Below are 24,888 nucleotides of genomic sequence, written 5' to 3'. Positions count from 1 at the left end.
TGAGCTGACACTAACTCAGCACACAAAGAGCTGTGGGGCAGCCTCTTATAGGGTTAGCATCTGAAGAGCCAGGGAAGTTGAGGACATGTACGGTGTGGATTTCTGTTTGCTTGTTCAGTTCAGATCATTGAGTGTTAATCACACTCCAAGTAGAGGTGACAGAGGTCGCAACGCTTCTAATGCTGCAACTGTAACGATTCAAAGGCTGTTCAAAAAACACTTTCAGCCACTGAGAAAAATGAGAGCCCAGGACCTCAGGAGTCCACTGTCATCTCTGCAAATGTAGAGTGTCTGGAAAGAGAACTCGGGTACTTTCCTCATAAGGCCATAGTGCCTTAAGATGAGTCTCTTATTGCTTGAGGCCCACCATACCTACTGTCTGCAGAACATGCAGCCAGCTGTTCACGTGAGCTTTGACTTAGGGAGTCATGTACTGTGGAGTGTCCCTAACTCCTGTCCTCAAGGACCAGGGTGCCAGCAATGAGGCGGGAAGCTAACGCCTAAAAGAACCTCAAAGAACCTCCACAGAAAATCCTGAAAGGAAATCATCACTCTGAAGACCGGAAAGCTCTGGTGGTGGTGGGATGGCTCATCCCTCCCCTAGAACATGTCTTTCCCTGTTATTAAGAAAGGAGGAGACATGCCCTTGTAAACCTATGGAGTGCTCACTTCACACCATCTCACTTCCTAAGTAGATGATTACTAACCAGACCCCTCACTTAGATCCCTATACTTTTCCTTTTGGCTATGGAGTAAATGCTGGCTTTGTATGAAGGTTACATGGATTAAGGTAACTATAAAACACATGCTATATATCACAAAATACATTGTACAGCACCCCAAGTAAGACATTCATTTTCTCAGGGGCATATTGTCTGGTGAGAATAAATATGTTATTATAGTATGAAGAGTACATTGAAAGAGTGGTGAATGCACAAAATAGCAAAGACTTGGTGTCCTAGAAAAAGCACACACATACATATGTACATGTGCATACACGTGCAAACACACACTCATACCTTCGGTGTCTAGCCAACACCACATGAATGAGGTAAGGCATACAATCCAAGTCATTTTTTTATAAAAAGGAAAACAATAGAAAGCTTAAGCAGAAACAATAAAGGTTAATTTAATTCTGGAGTTAATTTTCATTTTTAAGAGTCAATTATTGATGCCTAGTATCTAACCAGACAATAGCCTAAGAAGAAAACACAAAAGAGAAACCATGACACCTGGTAACTTTGACAAGGATCATTAGGACATGAAAGGACCACGGGCAAATACGGGTAACGTGAGACTGTTTTCTCAGAAGTCTGACAAACTAAGAACAGAGGACAAAGCCAACTTTCCAAGAAAAATGAATAAATAAATGTGTAAAGTAATTTTTAAATAAGTAGTTTTAATAATATAAATACAAATGACTTATAAGATACATGACTATATTTATTAAAATAGAGCATCTCCATATTATTCTTTTCAGCAAAAAATGAACTAAAAGCAAGTAAATCTGTCAGCACAGTCAACTGTCACTCAGTTTATAATACACAGAGTTTTTCAGGGTGTTAGACTTATATTTCTAAAACACCAAAAATCATCAACTTAATCAAATGTCTTTTTTTCTTTAGCGCACATTATGAGTCTAATTTTATCAGGTATTTATTGTTTTGTTTCTCAGAGGCACATCAGCCCCTCGATTGATCACATACACACACAAAGGTTAATTGGACAGGTGATCGTGGTTAATAGGACATACAGCACAGATACACAAAGGGTCAAGTGGCTTACCTTTGAAAGTCTGTGCTTTCCCCAAACATTCAAATGATGAGCTGCACTTGGCTGAGGCTAACCTACGACATCAGCCTGGGGGCTGCTGTCAGTAATCAAAACAGTGGGAACAGACAGAAAGAAAAGGTAATATGCCATTTACAATGGAGGCAGCATTCAAAAGTCCACCTTCCCCAGATGCAGTCAGTCTCTCTACCCATGGCACAAGGATTACTGTTTGACTTCTTGGCTGCCCTCCTTGTGTGGCAGTGTGAGTTCAGAATCGTCCTCCCGTCTCTGTGACTGCTATGAGAGGCAGTGTTTCATAACCACACACATATTGGATCTGGCCATGAAACCTGCTCTGGCTGAATGAGTGTGGGAAATGTGACAGTACACAGCTCTGTGCGTAATTATACACACCCATACCTACAGTGCTGGAAAGAGGCTCATGGCTAGCTTCAGTCAGATTCAACGCTCTACAGTGTCAGGACTCACCTCCCAACACCTCCACCACCACAGTGGTAAATGATAGCATGTAACAGAATTAGCAATGTGGATAAATTCTGTGAAAAAAAATTGTGTTGCTCCGTCCCAGGAGAAACATGAGCAAGCACCACCAGGTCCTCACCACTACGGGATGGGATTCTATCAGAAGGAAGTGTGTCCGAGCAGAAGAAGGTTGTTGGTAGACCAGAAAGCAGGATGGAGTGAGAAGCAGGCTACAGTAGTTTGAGAATCTACAGGGAAGGATGATAGCTACCAAATATAAAGGAATGAAATGTTTGGATCTCTAAAATTATTTTTAACTTCAAACTAAATGAAAACTATTTGAAGCAGAAAGTGTTCTTATATGTCTTCCCATCTACCCATCCATTCTACAGCAGAAGGAAACCCCAGTGGGATTTCAGTATTTCCATCACACTTAGTGGCAAACTTTGGATGAAGGTCCAGTTTCTAGAGAGAACACCTCCTGTGACACTTACAGAGGGACATCATTTATTGTCCAACCACAGATGGGGATGTTGAGGTAAAAGACAGAAGAAGAAGGTGCGAGTGACTAAGACCATGGGCTTCTGACCACTCAGCTTGATTCCTGGCTGCCTCTAATACTAACTGCTTAACCTTGAAGTATCAAATATCCTCACGTCATCATTGCCTCACCAATAAGTCCAATAATAAGGATAAGCCTGGTAATGAATGGGGATCCAAATTATTTTCTCCAAGGAAGCTTCCAAGGCTGTGGGTATATGAACTGCATCAAGGGTGCAAGTAAATCCTGGCTTAAAAAATTAATACACACAATGGAGATAAATTAAATATCACTTCTGTAAATGAAGGGCAAAGCGACTTTTCATCAAAGAAGTTAAGGAGAATAATTGAGCTCATAAGAATTTATGGAAGCACTCCAGTAAAGTAGATTCCAAGTCCTTCAAGCACCCAAAATAGAAATCACATCATCCGATGTAATAGCTTCAGCTAAGTGGCTGATCAGCTCTGAAAACGATAGACCCTCAGGGGTCTGCATGGAGACATTAAAACATTGCTTCACTGAAGGTCCAATTCATGATCATAGAGCCCAGTAAGTCTATTATAGGCATAGCTTCCAAAGACATAGTATTTTAAAGAGTTACATCAATATACACTAATGATAATTACAATTAACTGTCTCATATGGCCTTTTCCTCAGAGAGATAAGGACTTGCAAATAAAGAAACCTATATGTGAATATAGTTTTGCTGAACGTTTTAACAAGAGTCACATATTTAAAGTAGTACAAATTATGTTGAGAATGGGTAAAGACTAAGGGGAGGTACATCTAGGTAAGATCTGGTGTAAACTGACTGAAAAATGTTTAGGAAGTTGTAGGAGTCCTGAGACATTAAGAGCCTCTGCATAGTCTCAGAGAGTAAATGCTTAAGAAAATAGATGTTGGTACTTCTAATGTCTAAGTTATCAAAAAAAATTAGGTATGTTGGTTAACAAGGAATATATTTATTAAACAGTATGAAGCAAAATCAAGAATACAGAAAGCATACAATTTTAATCACTAAAAGTAAAACCAATAACAAAAAACTGATAGCATATTTTCTTTTCTTGTAATTTTATTCCAATTATTCTGTGAAGAGCTCCACAGTAGGAAGGCTGGGTTAAAAAGATATGTAATGATCTAAAGAGAGATGATTAAGAAAAAACTGTAAACTGATAAGCATTGGTTTATAAAACATACATATGAATGATTTTTAAAAGATTTATTTATTTTATGTATGTGATTGCACTGTAGCTAGGGAAGAGCACTGGGTCCCATTACAGATGGTTGTGAGCCACCATGTGGTTGCTGGGAATTGAACTCATGACCTCTGGAAGAGCAGTCAGTGCTCTAAACCACTGAACCATCTCTCCAGCTCCCACGAATGAAATTTGTAGAACTTCTTCGGAAATGATTTTTGAGATTCACACAACTGAGGACATAAAAAGCAACATAAACGGGGCATTGGGGGGTAAGGCTCTTTTTATTAATGTTAATATAAACATTAAGGGATGACAATAAAATAAGGCTCTAGGCATGATGTTAAAAAAAGTATGAAAGTATGCTCCATTATTTCATTTCTGTAACCAAAAGAATGAGAAAGACCAGTCCTTTGGGCCTAATACAGATTTTTTTTTCTAACACACAATTCTGATAGCAATCGCTATAGAAGTAGGTTACCATTAACCTTAATTGCAGGCCAGGTATTCTCCAGTTACCTGCACTGGGTTTTACTGGCAGCACTGAGGTTATAAGGCATGTCACCCTGCCTGCTAATAATCTTTGCTCTTCTAGCCAGAGAAGCCTGGCCTATTGCCTTAAGTGACCTTAAGTATCCTATGTTCCAAATTCCTCAGGAGAGCTGCCTGTCAGAAGTCTCTGTGAAATGGCCAGATTCTCAAATCACTGCCTTTGCTCAAGTGTCTCAGACTTTTCAACATCCCTTCGCCTTGTGCCAGCCATCTTCTCTAAGCCTGCCAACAAACTGATTGTTCTAAGGATGAGTAACGTCTGATATGAGGAATTCATTCTGCATCATACACTTTATGTACAATACACACGACTGGGGATCTCAAGGACCCTAGAAGGTAGACATAAAGTCTCCCGATTTTAAAGATGGAAAAGTGGTGATGGGGGAAGTTAGCCTTGCTCAAGGTGAAACAAGAAGTAAACAGAAGTGAATTCAGGGCCCACTGCCCATCGTTAAGCTCCCGCCATACACAACAAACCGACTTCAGGCAACCATCAGTTTTAGGTGTTCATTGTCAGGCAGCAGTCTAATCCCTGGGACAGCAGAAATGTGTGAGGTGAGCCACTCAACTGTCCGTGATTTCTGCCAAACACCGATTTTTGGATTGCCAAGGAAGAGTAAAATGAGCCCTGGCAACGTATCTGACATGTTAAGCATTCTGGCACCAATAGAATGGGGAACGTAGGACTGGGCAGGAAATATTCAAAGAGATAGTACCTTTAGTTTTTCAAGTTTGAACAAAGTTATAAACTCATGGATTAAAACGGCTCAACTAACCACAAGCAAGACAAACACAACAAACCAGCAATACGCAAACTTGCTGGAAACCACGGATGAAAGGACAACTATTGGAGTAGGTAGGGGAAGCTGTACACTTGTACAAGCTTCCAATGCAAAGGAAAAAGGTAGAGGAGGGAGTACTGGCAGCACTTCGGGCAGTTAGCAGGCATGGGCCAGCATGGCATAAGGAGACTGTCTCACTTTATTAGCAAGTTATAACAATCTTAGATTTGCACTACTGACTCCTAATGAAAGACCTGGAAAGTACGTGGAACAAGACTACCAGAAATGGATGGCAAAATATACAAACTCAAAATTATGCCGAGAGACTTCAGTATTACTCTCTTATTAATCACCATAGAAGATTGACAGAAAATCAGTGGAGAAGTCAGGAATGGTGGCTTAAGCCTGTTACTCCGTCACTCAGGAAGCTGAAGCAGGACAATTACCATGAGTTCAAGGTCAACTAAGTTCAGTTTAGCCTGGGCTACATAGTGAGACCTTCTCTCAAAAATAAGACTGTAAAACCAAAAGATTTATCAGATTTAAAGAATTACCAAATTTTACCTAGTATTTATAAAACATCCCACCCAATAATTGAAAAATACATACTCTTTTCAGACATATGTAGAATGTATTCCCAAATATTTGAAAATTAGACAACATACTTAAACTCAAGTGTTAAAATCACAAGAAAAAGTAGAGGATATGGAGGTCACAATTAAAGTGGGATTCATGGGAAATGTATAGACCTGCCCAATACTGAATGGCCTTCCCTGACGCTGCTAAATGTTCTTTAGGCTAGGGGAATGCTGCACACGGTGGACACATCATTAACCTAGAAAAGGTCATATGCTTCCTGACATCAAAACCTTGGCTTTTTTCCCCTGCTATGCTCCCAGGAGTCTTTTACTCTAGGGTTAGGCATGTGTTCGACACTGATCTTGAAGAAACAAAACCAGCTCAAGAGAAAGAACTCTGAATGCATTAAGGTCCTGGAACACAGTCCTTCCAGCTCGCTCTACAGTCAAGTCCCAGGCCTGAATCTTTACATACATTATGATTGGTCTAGTTTGTTTCTCAGTTCCAATGGCTGCCAGATAGCTGAGAACATCTAACACCACAAGCAAGAAGTTTAGAGAATAAAAGAAGAAACAGGCTGTGTAATTCCACGTCTACTGCACCAAGATCTTGGAAGCTATTCTTTCTTCCACAGTCACAGCTCTTACTGATTGCTGCTTTTCTCTTCTTCAGTTCTTGTCAGCTTCCTAACACTGGAAATGTGTTTCTCCTTCAAGCCTAGGAGTCTTGGTATGGGCTGCCCCATATGGTATGTTAGTTCCTGGAAACCCATAAACCAGTGCTTGTTTTCTTAACTAGGCCATTCAGTTCATACACAACCTCTAAAAATTACCTTCAAGTTTGGACTCACTAACTTTGCTCTCCAACTTTCCATCAGGAACTCTGACAAATATTGGCATTGGCAGTGGTATCTATTTCCTGCTTTCTAACCAGCTCAAATTTACTAATGCACATAGACCCTTGCTATCTGCTACCCACCATACTTATTTAGAATAACAGCAACAGTGTGATTGGCCCATCCATTCTCCAGTGAGCTATCAAACAATCAAACCCTTCTCATCTTTATTCTGACAGAGAACAGGGAAGTTGACATAGTGGTATAGATAAATATGCTGCTGCCTTTCCCAGATGAAGGTGATTCAGCTGGTAGAAAGGAGAAGCATTTTAAAGATCAATAAAGGCACAGGTCCATAGAACTCTTCAGACATATTTGGCAGCAATGCCACATCTGAGTAACGGCTGCAGTTGGCATGCTTGTGTAACTGTGCTTACAAAAGGCTAGCTGTTCTCCAAAAGTCACCTAGAGTCCTGACTAACCCTAGAGGAATTCCTGTGGCAAAGCGCTAAGAATGAATCACCGTCTCTGTACTGTTCCAATCTTTGATGGTGGCACAAACCTCTTCAGTCCCTTTATGGCTTAGCGTATATCTTCTAGAAACAGGGGAAATACTACGATGCTTTTCCTCCCAGAACACTCAGGTATAAGGTGTTCACATTCGGGTTCCAATGAATGGTTCAGCAGACATATTCTCAAATTCATTTTACTTGCTTTTAAGTATTTTTGTTGTTTCAGATGCTCTCTTCAATGTATAATGTGATCCAGAAAACCAAATCAAACCAACCAAACGACGACGACGATGACGACGACGAAGACCACTGAAGCAACAGGAGGCGTTCCGTGTGGGAGAATATTGAGGACTTAGAGTCCTGTCAGCATGTTCTGTTCAGCTAACGCACCACAGTTCCTTTCATTACACCTCGGATCCATTTGCTCAAACATGAAATCGGTCCTAATCATGTTTAATTAATTAGCTTGCTTTTAGCATCACACCAATATTTGACCCCCCTCAAGGGGACTGTTATAATCATCAGTGTGATTTTGCTGTGTCTTAGGGCTATCATTGCACCAGAAAACACGGCTCCAATTTAAATTGCATGTCAGAAGAAAAATCAATGTTCTGAGAGAAAATGGATTCCACAAGCCAAAATTTTTATGAAAGCAACTGATCCACAAAGTGAGTTAAAACCAAGAACAGAACTGAATTATCTTCCTCAGCCAAAAGGGACCTATCAATGCATTCAAATTCATGATAAACATCCACTGGGAAAATTACAGTAAATAGTGAAATAGGGATCTTACAGCCTAGGGTTGTTGAGAAATCATAAATCATTACAAGACGGTCAGCAGTGCTTCAGTATATGGGAAAGGGTTAGGCTGCTGTGCGCTGTAGAGACAAATGTATCAGGAGCCAGGGTTTTGGACTCACATGTTATACAACCAAAGGATTGTACAGCCCAGTGGTGAGTTTTCTAATAAACACAAGTTCCAAATAATGTTCTCAGCCCTTATTTGAAATGAAAATGTACACATGAAGGGCAGGAGTGTACCCAATTCCTGGGAAAAGCCCCAGGCTTGCTCACACCCGGGGTCTGGGGTGGGGATGGGTGAGGTGAGTTTTCAGAGGACTCAGCATTGCTCCAGTCACTGAGAAACCAACTGGCAAAGGAAACAAGAACACATTGCTAGGGCAACGGGCAACAAAAACCTCTCCCTGAAGCAATGTCTTCCAGCTAACTTAATCCTAAAATAGTTCTGTAATTTGCCACAGAATCCAGAACAGCATGAATTACTGAAAAGGATAAAACTACGGGAAAGATTGGATAATTTGATGTAACTTACTAAAGGTGTTACTTTGCTGAAGAGACTTGACACTATTTTCTTTGCAAAAAAAATTGTTAAATCATGTCTATTTTTAAAACAGTGCAAATTTGAGACTTAATATTTGTACCCTTTAAAGAAAAAGCAATGAAGAATTTGGGGAGATTGCTCAGTGTGTAAAACTGTGTGAGGACCTAAGTTGCAACCCCAGTGCCCTCATAAAAAGTTGTAGCTCACTGGATAGCTAGCTTGGCTAAATGGATTAACTACCATGTCCAGTAAGAGATTCTGTCTCAAATAATAAGGTGGAAGGTGAGAGAAGAGAGCTTACACACATGAGTGCATATATATGTAATATACATATATATTATATATATTACATTCACAATGGAAAATTTGAAATCACTTCTATTATTGCTGTGGTAAACAAAATGAAAACAGAATCACTGTTTCCAAGGGTTTCCAGTGGGGATAAGAGCAGCATTCTGAGAGGTAGGGTGTAGGCTTCTGACACAGAGCTCATGCTGACCCTAGGGCCCATACACACTGATATCTCTCTTTCTGCATGGATACAGGTAATAAATGAAAGGTTAGCAACAATTGCTGCATCCTTGTATGGCCCTTGGAACTTGATCTGATAAGAGGACTATTAAGGGAATAAAGAACAGACAAATGGACATGCTTATATAAATAAACACTGGGTTTAGGTGGACTGGGGTCTTTGATGGAGAAACCACAGCACCTAGTGTGGTTCTACATTTCGCCTTGTCGTTGGTATGCGTGGATGCCACTCAGGGAGACAAAACAAACTCGGGGGCTCTAGACTGTTAGTTCTTCACTGCCTTCAGGGTGCCTGGCTCGTGGGACACGCCGCTCAGGGGAGGTAGAATGAAGCCTAAGATGGCGGCCCCAACCCTTATCTCTTCGGGTGAGAAACAGCGCAGGCTGGGATCGAGGCTGTGGTTCTCAAACTCACGGGTACCCAGACACCAATGAGAATGCGGAAGAGTTAAGAACATGGCCCTTGGGCCTGAGATGAGTTCTGGGATGGGAGAATCTGGCTCAGCTCCGGGTGAGTGTCAGGAGCGCAGAGGGGCAGTCTGCAAGAGACTTAGGCTGTGCAACTCTGTAACAAAGGCTTCCCCCAAAGTGGTTCTTGATGAAACAGTCTATGTGTGTCCCAACTGTTTATTCATGGTGAAAAGGGTGTATAAAATTTACTCAGGGTGCGCTAGAGATTAAATACCTTTTGCAGGAGGGAAATGTCTAAGAAGCTTACTGGTTAAACCCTCTGGGTGGCACACCTAGACACTTCATTAGCATGGAGAACTCTGGGCTCTATGCCATGTGACCAGTTGTCATGGTCCTCTTAGTGAGGTGTCATGGTCACATGCTCCAGGACAAGAATCTGGTCGGGATTTAAATGCAGATTTAAATGCCTACTGTTCTGTTATGAGAATCGCCGGGATTCCTTAATCTGCTTGACTTTACCAGTTGAAATTTCTGTCTGGTGACACAGTTCAACTTGTCCTACACCCTGGAAACTCAGTGAGCTTATTAATCTACTTTTGAACGGTGAGGCAGGCTTACTGCATACAGTAGGATAGGGAGGTGGGATTACTACAGATAAACATGAAGGCAGGGTTTATGGTATCAGTTGGCTCAGTAGGCAGGTTTAGCTAATCTCTGTAGGAGCAGTCTCTATAGAGGAAGCTTTGTCATTTGCCTGGGCCTGGCCCAGGAAGGCTTTGGCCTTTTCCCATGAGTCTGAGATCTTTGATCCTGGCATGGTCATGTCCACACCTACAATGCACATCCACCCAAGCCTGCACACACACGGTTTCCTCCACTCACCATGAGCAAGTCTAACTGTCCTCTATGATTCTAGGCCCTAAGTTCTGAAGGCCCTGGGCAGATCTCTGTTGAGTAATATATTCAGGCTGATCAGGAGAGCAGGAGTCACCCTCAGATTTTCTGGGGGTCATTAGTATCCCTGACAGAAAAAGAACAGGCAGAATCAAGTAGGTTGTAATGATCGATCAGCTGCCAGGGGACAGATGGGGATTTGGTGGGACATGAATGGAGTCTGGAGGAGAAGTTAGCAGCAAATGACTGTGTTTTCTGGGCTAGACTGTCAACGGTCCAGACTTCAGTACTAAATGGTGGTTGCCACCCAAAGAAATCCAGATTAACCTAAATGCTCTTGGTAAACACAAGAGCAAGGACTGAGGAAAGGTCCAGCATACCAAAAAGAACCTTGTAATTCCTAGGAGTCATGACTATATATATATATATATATATGTATATATATATATGCGCTCACATATTATTGCTAGAGCTACAAATAAATCTTAATTTTTGTTTTCTGTTTCATGAATACTAGTTTCTTTTTCTCTTTCTTTTCCCCTTTCACTCTAAGGTAAGGGCCTGGCTAAAATTAGGGACTTTATTCATAAGTTGCAAAGTAAGATGATGGATCTTCATGAAATGAGAAAAAAGTCTAAGTGCCATTCAAAAGACTGGAGTCAGCTGCTCATGGCATATAAAGGCAAACTCTAGTGGCCACCAACGACTAGACTTCTCAGGGGTCACTGGTCAGCACAGGCCAGAGGACCCCCAAACCCCCACCCCCACTAATGCTAACAGACTTTTCTCTTCATCAAATTGAATCCATGAAACTGAAAGAAACAATCCCTAGTCTGGGTGTTGTAAAGAGTAGAAAATGCCCACAGTTTTTTTTCTAGTCATGTCCCAGAAGATTCCTGGCTCAGGTCTCAGCTGTTCAATTCTTCCTTGCTTCACAGCTACCGTAGTCTATAAATAAATTCCTGTTTTAATTAAGACAACTAGTCAGTGATTTACAGACCTAAAAAAGTTGCACAATGGGATATGGTAGTCTCAATTATCCACACACTGATTCAAGACCCTGTGCATAGCTGCAACAGACAGTACTGAACTCTAAACACTATACGAGATTTCAGGTTAGCCATTACTTCTGTGGTTTAAAAAATCTTTAATATCTACAGGAGGGTATAAAACAAAAACCAAAAAGTATATTGTTGACTTTGCCATTTGACATATTTCTTTGGACCATTCAGGTAACTGTCTTAAGATCTTTCCAGAAGAATGTCTCTCTTATTGATGCCTTCCCTATACATTTTCTATTTTATCCATAGCACTTATTTCCTGTACCTTTGAAGATACAGCTATAATAATGCAGGACATCAGATCTATTTCTTCTATAGAGATGGCATTGTGTGGTCCCATTTTCAAGACCAAAAAAAAAAAAAAAAAAAAAAAAAGATGCCCATATAGTCCAGAGAGCCAGATAGTTCATGTTTTTATTTTTCCAGTCAGTTCTTGATGCCCAGAATTGTGTTATAGATGTAGTAAGAAGAGAAGACAGGGTTCAGGTTGGGTGTCATGCTGTTGAGAAAGAATGGTTAGATTACAATATTGTCAAGAACTCAGACTACTTTCATGGAAGGGCTTTGCGGTTTATTAGTAACACCTTTCTCGGCCCAGGGAGAAAGTGTAACAGAATGTGTACCCTATTTTGGGCATTCTTTGACTGGTGTCTATGTCTCTAGTTTGTGCCTGCTAACTTACTGGCCGATCTTTATCAATGGTATCCGGTCAGCTTAACAAGAAATCAGAAAATAAATGCTCAACTCGTTACTGCAGCAAATGTTTGCAAGAGGAGAAAAAAAAAAAACATGTAAAACTAAAAGCCACAGTGAATTAGTAGGTGGGAATCTTTTACTCATCTCTCACTCCTATCAGTGGAGAAAGGCAATATAGAAATGTGAAATGAATCCAAATAGGATTGATGACCTTGCTTTCCTTACAATTAAGATAAGATGATTAATTCTGAGATGGTAGGCATGTAATATGGAGAATGATGGAAGAGTCTCTACCATTAGAAGTTATTTCCTTTATAATGTAATGTTCTGTGTTATTGAGTAATGAATCAAGGCTAGGGCTAGAGATGATAAAGATGGGGATAAAAAAATAGGAGAAAGTGAAAGGATTATAAAAGTCAGTAGAAACTAAGAACTTCCCAGCCGTCCATGTTCCTCTCCCCCTCAGGAAAGGTCAACTGATAGCTCTAAAGGCCTGTAACCGAATCCTCTTCGTCTTCTGATGCTCTCACCAAGAGGGTCTAACTGCCCTTCCTTGATTCATTAGATGCTCACTTCAAAGAGCCCCTAAAAGCACAATATTTGTCTAAACAACTCCCTTGTCTAAGTAAATCTAGACAAAACCCCCAAGGCAATTCATCCTAAATTTCACACAGTATTATTGTCTTTGGCCCTGTCAGTGACCTCAGCCTTCAGTATTGATTGCTGCTTGCCTCCCAATATGAATCCCTCTGATGATCAATCAGTTGGGAGGATGGACAGACAGTCATCCAATCTGATATTAAAGATGGGTCAAAACCCAGGAGGAAACCTCACAATTTAGAAGATGTGCTACGACTTTTCTATTTATAGACCATTTCCAAGTAACACGGGAACGTCTCACACTCGATCTATGACTCAGGATTCTGAAATGAAGACAGATGTACTATTTAGTAACAAGTTAACTCAAAATAATCTATGAAATTAAAAAACGTCTTTGTCCTAAAATGCATGTAAGATCTGTGGTACTGGTGTGGAAGGAGAGCACGGCCATCTGTGTTGTCTATTGTTTTCAACACAGAAGACTAATAAGGAAAGTTAGCCTCATCAGCAAATGGAGAGACTGTTCAAGACACTAGTAATGAAAGACACACAAGATAACAGAAGGAAAAAATATGGAACTAATTTGGAAACGCTAAAATATAGCATACAAAGCTGGTAACACAGTAGCAATGGAGGTACTCTGTTCTAAGCAGGAAGGATTCCATCATGTCTAAGCTAGCCCCAGACACTTACGGCACCGGACACAGAAAGTTCCCATTGTTTTTGTTTAAAAATAAACTAACACATATATAATTACTTTCTGGGAGTATATTGAATAGAAACAGGAAGGAACATCTAGGTGTGGTGGCCTATGCCTTTAATCCCAGTACTCTGGAGGCAGAGGCAGGTGGGTCTCTGAGAAATTGAGGCCAGCCTGGTCTATATAGTGGGACCATGTCAGAAAGAGACTGAGAGATTGAGAGATTGAGAGAGAGGGAGAGAGAAGAGAGGGAGAGAGAAAAGAGAGAGAAGAGAAGAGAAGAGAAGAGAAGAGAAGAGAAGAGAAGAGAAGAGAAGAGAGGGAAGAAGGGAGGGAGGGAAGCAATCTGAAGAGAAATACTGGGAAACAGACCAATGTCATACTTATGCCTGCAATATTTCACTAGAAAAGAATTTCTAAGAGATAAAGATCCCCATATATATATATATATATATATATATATATATATATATATATATATATATCTCCAATCATTAAACCTCTGAGAGAGATCGCTCTGCAAATGAAGACATTTACATGGTAAGCCAGTGGACCCAAGTTTGATTCCCATGACCTATCCAAAAGCAGAAAGAGAACCAGCTCCATAAAGCTGTCACTGATGGCCACACGCATTCTGTGATATTTCAATATCCATCACACTAAAATATATATGAAACAAACAAACAAACCTCTGACAACTTTAAATAAAACAAATGTTCAAGATTGGTAAATAAAAAATGTTTAGTTTTCTTTACAGTTTAGAACATTAAAACAGTGCTTATAAAAGATTTGAAAATATGAGATTTTCAAGAAACATGTTGAACTTTAAAGCCATACAACAAGTACAGAGTCTTTTTTAAAGTGTCGTGAAAACATTCAACTGAAATCTAAATTTCAAGAGTAATAATTCTAAAGGTGGTAATGATGGAAAGATTTTTTTATCCATATGATTTCTATGGGTATTTAATGATGGCCATATAATACTTTTATAGCAAAACTATAGGAAGTGCACTTTTGGAGAAATTTATTCCAAATAGCTTCACGAGGACACATATCACTCTGGAGAATTTTCTCTCCCTATGTTCAAGATGGATTTCTTCATGCCCAAGTCAATAAGGCATCAAGATTACACACTGACAGCTGTTTTGTTTGAAACTTGTTAAATCAATATTAAAATGCTTCTACTCCGTTATCCTCAGTTCTTTCTGCTACAATGAACATTCACTCAACTCATTAGTATTTGAATCCATTAAAAATTTCTAAAATTAGTCAGGCATGCTGGCATAACCTTTAACCCAGCACTCAAAAGGGAGACGTGGAGGAATCTCTGTAAATTTGAGGCCAGCCTGGTCTACACAGAGAGTTCCAGGACAGCCAGGATTATAGAGAAAGAGGGAGACCCTGTTTTAAAACAAACAAACAAACAAACAAACACTCCAAGATTTAAAAAATGAGTGGTGCAACATGCAGGATAATTTCATTAACTTTAGGGAACATGTACAAGTCCTTTATATTTTTGGAAATTGTCTTTGGTTGGAACCTAAGATAATTCAGAGTAAATTTCTCTTCAGATTGCTAGAGTAAATATATCTAGGTGTTGTATAATTATAAACTATAACTCAAATGTTGGTTTTGATTTTTTTCTATAGAATTTCTGACCCTGTATTTATTTCTAGCAGCACGTTTAGCCCACAGTACATGAGATGACTAATAATGGTTCTTTTCTACTTGCTTTCTATGTACCCCCTATTAATTATATTCACTTTAAAAATGTATGATACAAAATGCTTTCAACATGTAGGTAACATAATTAATAAAAGACCTCGGTAGAGATATACTAGTATGTATTCACTAGAATGGCTAGCATCAAAGTCAGAGAGTCACAAGTGTTAGCATGTATGTGAAGAAACCCAAACACTTATACACCGTCAGTGAAATATAAAGACACACAACGTCTCTGGAAAGCAATACAACATTTCCTCAAAGGGGAAAGTACAGAATTACAGTATGGCCTAGGAATTAATTCTACAACTACATCAAGGGAAAAGGAAGGATGTGTCCATACAGAGACCTTGTATGCAAATGCTCACAGAAGCATTATTCCTAACAGCTAAAGGGGGAAAAAAACAAGTGCCTACCTTCTTATGAATGGATGAGCAAAACCTGACATTCATAAAACAGAATATCATTTCTCTATAGAGACAATTCATTTGAAGATATTATTCTGAATAAAAGATACCTATCACGAAAGACCACAAATATAATACATATATATTACATTTAATTGAAATGTCCAAAAAGTAGATTAATGTTTACCTAGGATTGGAGGGGATTGTGTGACATAGTAAATAATTGAAAATAAATATAGTTTGGAGGAGATAGTAAAATATTCTAAAATTAATTGGGACAATGGTTACATTATTGGGATACACTAGACCAACTGAATTGCATGCTAGCTGGGATAATTTATGAGATGTGCATCTCCACAAAGCTGTCTAAAATTCTGTCGGTTGCTGTCTTACATCAGTTGCTATTACACATTACGACAGTTTTCCTGAAAAAAAAAAATAGCAGTGGCAAAGTGTTTATACTTTTATGATCTGTTTTTATATATTTATATAATTTACTGTAGGCAATGCTATGTGCATAATAATGTTATCCATAGTCATTTCTATTAGTTTCAAGCTGCAACAACTTTAAGGGCTCATGTATAATAATATAATAATGGACTCTCAATTACTGTGGTTTATCTACATGATAAAATATCATCAACCATCATAACTAAAAGCTATAATTTATAAAATCATATGTAAACATTAAAAGTTTAAAAATCATGTCAGGAAGTAGTATTTAAAATATAAAATGGACACACCTAAGTCACTTTAAAAACCTGTCTCTCTGGGATGAACTGAAGTAGTTGGATTACAGAAGATTTTGTTTGCCTTTTTCTTTCTTTGTACAGCACTTTCCTTTTGCAATCCTCTCAAGAATGATATTGGTATTGTTGTCATTTCACCAAACCAGAAGTGAGCACAGCAGTCCAGTGAATTTAAAAGGTTCCCTGGAGATATCTAATAAAGGACCACTGGGCACACAAGGACAAATGACAGGTAGCAGGGGCATTAGAGATACCCGGATCCGCAACAGTGACAGGAACACATCCTCCTTGGACATGAAAGCAGTTTGTTTTGTTTTGTTCTGGTTTTGTTTTGTTTTGTTTTTTTGTTTGTTTGTTTTTTTTGTTTTTCACCAAATACAAGTACCAGGAATTCATGCTCAATCAATGGGAGCTTAAGATACTACCATGCTCCCCTGAGAGCTCATGTGAATGCCAGGGGAGATAGAGACATGGGGAATGTTGTTAGGAAGTAGGGTACAGATCTGAGGAGATGGAGGCACTCATGGCAGGGCATCGAATCCTGAGTCTAATAGCCACTGTGTTGATACTGTCTGAAAATTGGAGCCACCAGCTTCCAACTGCCCTCTTCGGTGCCATGCACAGAGAGGAGGGAAGGCCAGGAGAGAAGAGAGAACCTTTGCTAGTGGGCCTGCTCTTTGTTTTCTTCAGTGCCTCACATGGAGGGGAACAGGGACCTGGATACTTACAAAGTTCAATTGAAACATTGACCAGCCCAAGGCTCGTCTGCCTCTAAATATGTTAGGTATCAAATGGCTGCACTGGTTGGCTTGATTTGGATGCCCTGGCCCAAAGCTTGACCTGTGTACTGTGTGAGAATCTGTTATGAGAGTATTTGCTTTCTGAGTTGCGCTCCTTTGCATGAGCTCAATCAGCTTCAGTGCAGGAACTGAACCAAGCAAGTGTCCAAGACACATTTACACATTTATTTGTTGTTTTGTGTTATCTAAGCCTCCTAGTCCTTCAGTTGATGGTGCATGACTGTGAAGTTTGAAAATCATTTCAATCTGCCCTTTATTCATAATTTTTACTTATTTGATTTTAGGGGTATAGGGGTGTGTGTGTGTGTGTGTGTGTGTGTGTGTGTGTGTGTTTCAGAATCCAAAAGAAGGCATCAGATCCTCTGGAACAGGAGTTACAGACAATTGCCGGCTGCCATATGGGCTGTGGGAATTGGACCTGGGTCCTCTGGAAGAGCCAAGTGCACTTATCCATGGAGCCATCTCCCCGGCCCCTTCTTAATTATTATTGAGATCAAATTTGCTTTTACTGAGTATATAAATGAGTAGAATGAAAACTGGCCCCAATGTTCAGGGATTGTTGCAGAGATTCACTGGATTTTTTTCCCCCAGTGTTTCTTTTTATAAACAGTTGACATGCTGTTTTCTCTGTGCCCCATCACTATGGACACATGGAATGGCATACACTATTATGAAACTGCCCTTTTTATAGCGACAGTTTGTTCTTCCATAAACTATAACCTTACTCCTCCACCCTTTTTCAATTGCAAGGGTTGCCCAAACGGAAAAAACAAACCTGTCATCTGTGTGTTGATGAACCCTCCTCAAGCACCCACTACAGCTCACATTAAACTGAGCAGCACCTGCTTTGTGTATTTACTGTTCCCTTCTGTGCAGGAGCCCGGTGAGCATCAGTACCAGCCCCAGTAAAGCAGAGCTTTGTCCTGTCGCCTTAGACACTGGGCACTGTGCTTTCAGCTTTGTGAGTCTTGTCAGATCCTGCACTTTGGTCCTTGAACTCCTGGTTCAGTTCACCGAGCTTCCACTCTATATACTTCAAAGCATTTCCCTCCTTAACAATTAAATTGCCATTGAAAACTGCTACTCTTCCCACAAGGGAGAGAAACTGGATAAATACCCATCAGTCCACTGCTTAGCTCAGGGATCCCCCTGGGTCTGGCTCCCTTAGATCCAAGTCAAACTCCTCTCTTGGCAGCCCTCCATGGTCTCCCAGGATGGCTTCTTCTAGTTCCTGCTGTCCTGGAAGTTCTATAGGATGCTACTTCTGGGATTGCCTTCCATCTCTGCATTCTTCAGACATGGATGGGCGGCTCTTCACAGCCACGTAGTCCAGGCCCATGGCAGAGACACTCAAGTAGATCACAACTCTAAGCGAAGCACTCTAGCATACAAACTTCATGAACTGGACACAAGAAATAAACAAAAAATGGGCCTGGTGCTTCCTCAGTAGTCAGACTTAAACATAGATGTACAGAAGTCATGAAAATCGGAATGTTTCCCCAGAGCTTTTCAATCTGTGTGAGGACCCTGGATTCTCAGAAGCCTGTCCTTGCCATATCTGCTCTGTGTCTAGAGAAATCTTTGTTGTCTTAATCATTTGACTCATCCAGCTGCTTGTTTGTGTGTACTAGAACACCACGCAAGTAAGCATCAGTCTTTCCTTGTCTCATGACAAAGCACCTGGGATTTCCTTCTGTTGCTGGCTGACCAACAATGCACCTTTAAAGGAGACAGTCAGTCAGCAAGTAAACACAGCATAATGGTGGCTGCAATGACCCTCCTGAACTATGAGGTCTGAATTCCTCATCGCTTGACTATGGACAGAATTCACATGGCCATAAAGTACCACAAGTAAAAGACTGAAGGATCCCACCTCGGCTGACAAGATCTTTGACTTCTGGAAGATTTTAGTTTCCCTTCTTTAGTTTCCCCCTGAACTCATGTAAAGATGAATAAAGGAAGGAAAAGCCAAGCATCGTGTTTGTTGCTTCAAGTCCCACAACTAGGAAGGAAGAGATAGGAAGTTCCCTGGACTTATTGGCAGCCAGCCTTGCCTACCTAGCAAGTTCCAGATCAGTGAAAGACCTGCCCTCCAAAAGGTGGAGGACTGTATAGAACCTGAGGAATCATATCTACGGTTGTCTTCTGCTTCTGACCCCAAACACATTCATTTTCACACACACACACACACACACACACACACACACACACACACACACACAAACAACACACCATACTTCCTTCTCTTTCTGTCTGTCTCTCCCTCTGTGTGTATGTGTTCATCCACACACGTGTGATCTCTCCATTGAGTCAAAATTTTGATGAAGCACCAAGTTAAGCACTGGCCTTTAAGAAGTCCATTTTCTGCAGGCAAAGTGATGACCAAAACAAAAACAAAAACAAAACAAAACAAAAAACAAAAAACCCAAGAACAAAAACAAAAAAACTAACAACAAAACAAAATAAACAAAATATCTAACCCAACCAACCAAACAAACAAACAACAAACCCCAAGCCAACAATTCTCACAATTTAAGTGTGAGAGGAAATCACCAAGGGAAAACAGTTGAGTGCCATCTAAAGCAAGGGAAGGGAAGGGCAAGAGGGTGAGGGCCAGAGAAATAAACCTCCTGGGAGATAACCAGGAACATCACCCATAGTAAAAACATGTGTGCAGAAGACAGTATCCGTGTTGCTCATGGCAGAGGAAGGCCTCATCTCCTCAAGGCCCTGGTACACACTCCAGATAAGGAAGCAGCATTTCATGCTCAAGTCATGAAAATATCCTGATTGGAGAGAAACTTGGTTCCTCGCCAGCCTCCCTAACACCCCCACCTCTTTCGTCTCCACCTTTTAGATGCAGGTGGGCCTCCCACAGGCCACAGCTGTTCACCCAGCACTGAGAGCACAGCTGTGGAGAGCACCTGCATCATCTAGTCTGCACCCTGCGCCTGGCTGCCCTTCCTCTTCCTCCCTGCCTTTCCCATTCCCTGGTCTATCCCTACCTCTTAGACTGCAGGCATTGGCCCGGCTTTGTTACTGCTTACAGTTCTCCTTCCAGTTACTGTGGGTCCTACCTGTCTGTGGTCAGGTGAGTTTATTGACTTTAGCAGTTTCAGGTGACTGCATTCCTCATTACTTTAACTACTATCAGCAGACCATCTGCATAGCTATTTATTTAACTGGGTTCTCACACAGATCGCTTATGATAATGATAATAACTCATTATTATTATTATTATTAATTATCTGGTAGCTCTGGACTACGTTAAGAATTTTCTTGGGGTGGATAGGGACTAAAGTCTCTCATCTTAAAAGGCATTGATACAAAAAGACTAGCTATCCTACCATAAAAAGAAGGGCCTCTAATTTCAGCCCAGCCCCTGAGGTCTGGTAAGTGCTAATGTTCTCCTGAGCCTCAAGAGTAGCTCCGTGACTCCCATTTTATGAAGGAAATTATTAAAACTTTTTTTTGGCTTAGAAACTTAATTTTCTACTGTCTTTTGTATCTGGTTGGAAAATCTAACTACTTTCTTTATATGAAGGCTTTATACTAAGACAGAAATGTGGAAAATCTCTGTATACAGTTAACATTGAAGATTTAAAGCATTGCTGCCCACTCTCAGGTACTCCATTCAAACCTCTGCCAGCAGGTGTGCCTGTCACAAAGTAGGCACATGGGTGGAGGAAATCATACTGAAGCCAAGGTGTTATTATAAGATACAAATGGCAAGTAATGCAATATTTATATATACGCTTATCCTGAAAATGTAGAATAATAATAGAATGAAAAATGTGAGCCTTGCATTCAGAAAGATTGGAGTCCTTCCAACTTTGGGTGGGTTCTTTATATAACGGAGGGAGGAATACATATATGAAGATATCTATCCTGCAAAAGTTTTGTGTGGATTAAAAAAGGTAAAATACTTAAAATGCTTTATATAGCACCGAATAAATGGCTGTTATTATCACTGCCACCTACACAATTCACTACTACAACCAATAAAGTCCGGCAATAAAGTCAATGACTAATTAAGTAAGAGGAATGGATGGTCCTACAGGAACTAGGAGCATCCTATTTGAAATCAGTGCTACACTCAGAACCAGAAATATCGCTTAAGAATGGTGGAGAGCCCACATAACCTGGCTTTAGTAGGATAGACAGGGACAGGACTTTGCCAGTAGAGATTTTGCATGATGAATATAAAGAGAAAATGCTTTCTTTAGCTGCTGAGTATTGCCAAAAATTGTATCTCCCAGGAGGTCTCACGAGCCCCTAGAACCTACATTAAAAAAGAAAAACAAACAAACAAAGCCAGGTGCCACTACTGGAAGGTATATGCTGGTGATAACAATGATGTCCTATTTAACATCTCCCCAAAGAAATGAGTGGAACTCAACACGCCTGCCATTCGACCATCACAACTAGAATCAAATCAATGTTTGCTTCTTGCATTGCATTAAGCTTAGGGAAGAGTTGAGAGTTACATATCAAATTAAAAACCATGAAGATTTTTCAGTAATTCCAATGCAAGGTATGAATTTCTGATATGCCCACATCTACCAAGGAATGGAGTCACCTCAGCAAACAGCAGGTTTATACTATCTCCACAAGACAGAACACACACAGAGATTAGCATCTCTTGAAGGAGGAACCTCTAAAGCAAACAACACTTGCATAACATGCTCAGAGCTATGGAAGAAATGGTTTGAACCAAGAACAAAAGTCAGGTGTACCCTTCATCCCTATGCCTGTTCCTTGTGCAGTCTGGGTCTTTGTAATGAGCTGGTAGCAGAGAAAGGAAAATTAATTTCCCTCATGACCCTAGAAACAAAAATCTTTGTTTTCCCAATCAAAATAATGATACAGAATTGTTAATTTGCACAAACGTTTTCCAAAACTCATTCTGATCTTCTCATAAGATGAATTACTATGAATTCCAAGCTAATGCAAGCATACATGCATACCCTCCAAGAAATGCTAGAAGATCACAGAATGTAGTTTGCACACTTAAAATTATTTGATTTGTTGCCTAATATTCTCCAAAGGAAACTTTAGCATTTTCTGCTTTAATTACTAGTTCCCTTAGCAATTTATCTTAAAGACGTTTCTCGTTTGTTTTATTAATAAGCTTCCTCATGGTTTACCCACCTCATTTGGAACTATTGGAGTGGATTGATCCTCCAAGCACAGAGATTCTCAAGGGCTTACCAACAAGTCCATAAAAAGAAGAGAAAATCAAGACTATAACGTTGAATAAGCACCAGCAAGTGGAAAGGGCAAGGTAAAAGAAAATGTTAGTTTTTCCCTTAGGGCTGAACTTAATGTGTTGTACACAATTCATTTCTCCTAGGCAATTTCTCTAGTTTGAATATAAAATTAATTTTTTGGCTAGAAATACAGTAGAAGCTATGAAAAAGTTCTTGTAGAAAAGAAGACATTAAGAAATTGCTTCACATTCTAACATTCATCCTAAATACTAGGTTTGAAATTTTATCACCTGCTTAGCTTAATAATTTAGGTCAATCATATTTTATATTGCATTTTGTTATACAGACCTACTTTTAAAAATGGAATAAAACTTTCATAGTTCAAAAACAGAAATATTCACATTCTTACTGGAAGAATTTAGAGTGAAATTAATCCTTTATAAAATATTAACCTTCAAATATCCTTTAAAAATTAAACACAGAAATCATTAGTTTTGTTTAATATAATGGAAGGGAAATATTAACATTCAGACGGCACTTTAAAAAGCTGAGACTGGCAGCAGTTCAGAGTTCTAACTGGAGGGCCTCTGAATCAATTTCCCATGGGAATTAGAAAAGGCTCACAGAAATGAGCAGAGAAAGAAGAGTTTCAATTCTGACTGTCTCAAAGCAAAACAAAGCCCCATTTCCCCACCTAAATACAAACGCAGGTTTTCGAGCTTACCTTCACCCGGGGTTACTGACCTCCTGTGACGGCAATTCCAGACCTTGGGGACGGAAGTGGACTGCCCGTATCTTGGATTATAGCGGTAGCATGTGCCCATGGTGCTGAAGGGCGGTGGGCCTGTGGTAAACATGATGGGCTCTCAGTACAGCCTGAGAGGAACTGCGTGGAGAATGTTGCTTCCCTGCTCCATCACAGGAGTGGCTGGTGCAGAGCCACCTGGGCAGAGGCTCTGCCAGGAGGAGTGAGTCAACCTTCCAAGGGCACGGTGGGCAGACAGGTTCCACCACCTCACTCTGGGGGTAAGGACAGAAGCTTAATAGAAACCAGCAGTGCCCTTCGAGACCGTCTTTTTGTTCTCTTCGTTTTTTTCAGGAGCCAGCAGAGATCAGTTCATTATACTAGAGATGTTTTCATTTAAATACAGAATGTATGGGGTTTATGAAATACTTTCATATTTTTAATATCGCTCAAAACTAAGTTTTGTTGTTTGAAAGGTACCTACTATATCTGTTGTCAGAACATGTTAGGAATTTGACCCTTCACCCCAAGTTTTACAGAGTGACCTCCATCACTACATTTAGTGCTGGACATAATCCTGAACTCTGAAAAAACACTGTATAATTACCTTAATGAGACTGTGTTTATATTGTGTCTTTTATCTAAAGAGCTCAAAGCATTTTTGCAAATATATCATATTAAGCTTCACAACACCCCATTCAGGAATGCTGTACTCAGGATTATTATTATTATTATTATTATTATTATTATTATTATTATCCATTTTACCAGGTGGGGAAACAGAGAGATTACCAATTAAATGATTGAATTTGAGGTCATAGTGCTTACTAAAGACAGCACACTGCAGGGCTCTTGACTCTCATTCCAAGGACATGTTCAACTGAGCAAGAGACCTCCGGGTTGCCAGCAGTGCTTAGCCTCTGTTTAAGGACGGCCTGTTCTTCTGCTGTACGGGTTTAGACAACAGAAAAGCAAATGAAAATAAGTCACACCACAGGTTAGGTCACACCTAGAGTTAGCACAGGTACCAACTCCTTTGCTTTACATTCTTCTGTTTCCAAGGGCCACCACCATCGGCTCTACTGACAGACCAGGCCACTCTAGTGTTCATGTATTGCATACAGTGGTAAGTCAGTGAGCTTTCCCCATACCCCAAGAGGAAGAAGACTGCACGCTAAGCACCATTCTCCCATTTCCCTTATAGATGATGGTAGTGTAGTATCTTATAGAAAAAGTCAAAACTTCCACTGCAAAGTAATCCGAACAATTTTATCTTCCGCCCAAGACTTGCAAATTTATCATCCTATGCATATTCATTGAGAATTGATAGTTATACAATTTTAAAAAAATGAGTCTATGTTGGCGCCTCCAGAGATTTGCACTTCTGTACAGAGATGTGTGAATGTCCCCAGGCAAGGATACAGATACACTGGTTTGGAGCTTAATTTGGCTGTCTCTCTAAATCTGGTAATCTCCCCATTGTTCTTGGTTAGCTTGCATCCAGTCAGACTGTTCTTTTGAGTGACTCCATTTACATTTCACATACACATATGGAAATATATAAAATTTATGTTCTCCTTTCCCATTTTATTTGCCATTTGGCCATTTCTTTTTCTGTCTTAGGAGTTGCAATGAGCATCCTTGTTATGTCTAAATTTGTGGGCTTTTTAAAAAGTATTTTTATGGTTCCCATTATTACATAATCTAAAGAATGCCGGACTCCAAAGCACCGTTGTCCTCCACAGAGAGTGGCTTACAGCATTTCCA

The 24,888-nt window shown here is 40.1% G+C and overlaps 1 protein-coding gene across 9 annotated transcripts in view; it reads right to left on the bottom strand.

The window, feature by feature from the left end:
* The window catches only part of Fmn1 (formin 1), a 384,534-nt gene that overhangs the window by 278,565 nt on the left and 81,081 nt on the right, over positions 1-24,888 (bottom strand). The window contains exon 1 of one of the 9 annotated variants that reach the window (XM_039106472.2): positions 1,786-13,839. The exons of 7 other annotated variants lie outside the window; for them this stretch is intronic. Coding sequence is in view for 1 of the 2 variants with exons in the window: in XM_063285293.1 (XP_063141363.1) it covers positions 22,997-23,220 (224 nt within the window). In the remaining variant the exon portion in view is untranslated. Of the gene's footprint in view, positions 1-1,785; positions 13,840-15,947; positions 23,221-24,888 lie in introns of those variants that run through there. One more of the 9 variants, XM_063285293.1, reaches the window with a different exon arrangement.

The sequence above is a fragment of the Rattus norvegicus genome, chromosome 3, assembly GCF_036323735.1.
Source record: "Rattus norvegicus strain BN/NHsdMcwi chromosome 3, GRCr8, whole genome shotgun sequence".
In the NCBI taxonomy this organism is placed as follows: Eukaryota; Metazoa; Chordata; class Mammalia; order Rodentia; family Muridae; genus Rattus; species Rattus norvegicus.
Note: the sequence above shows the minus strand (reverse complement) of the source record. Positions and strands in the feature narration are given on the sequence as shown.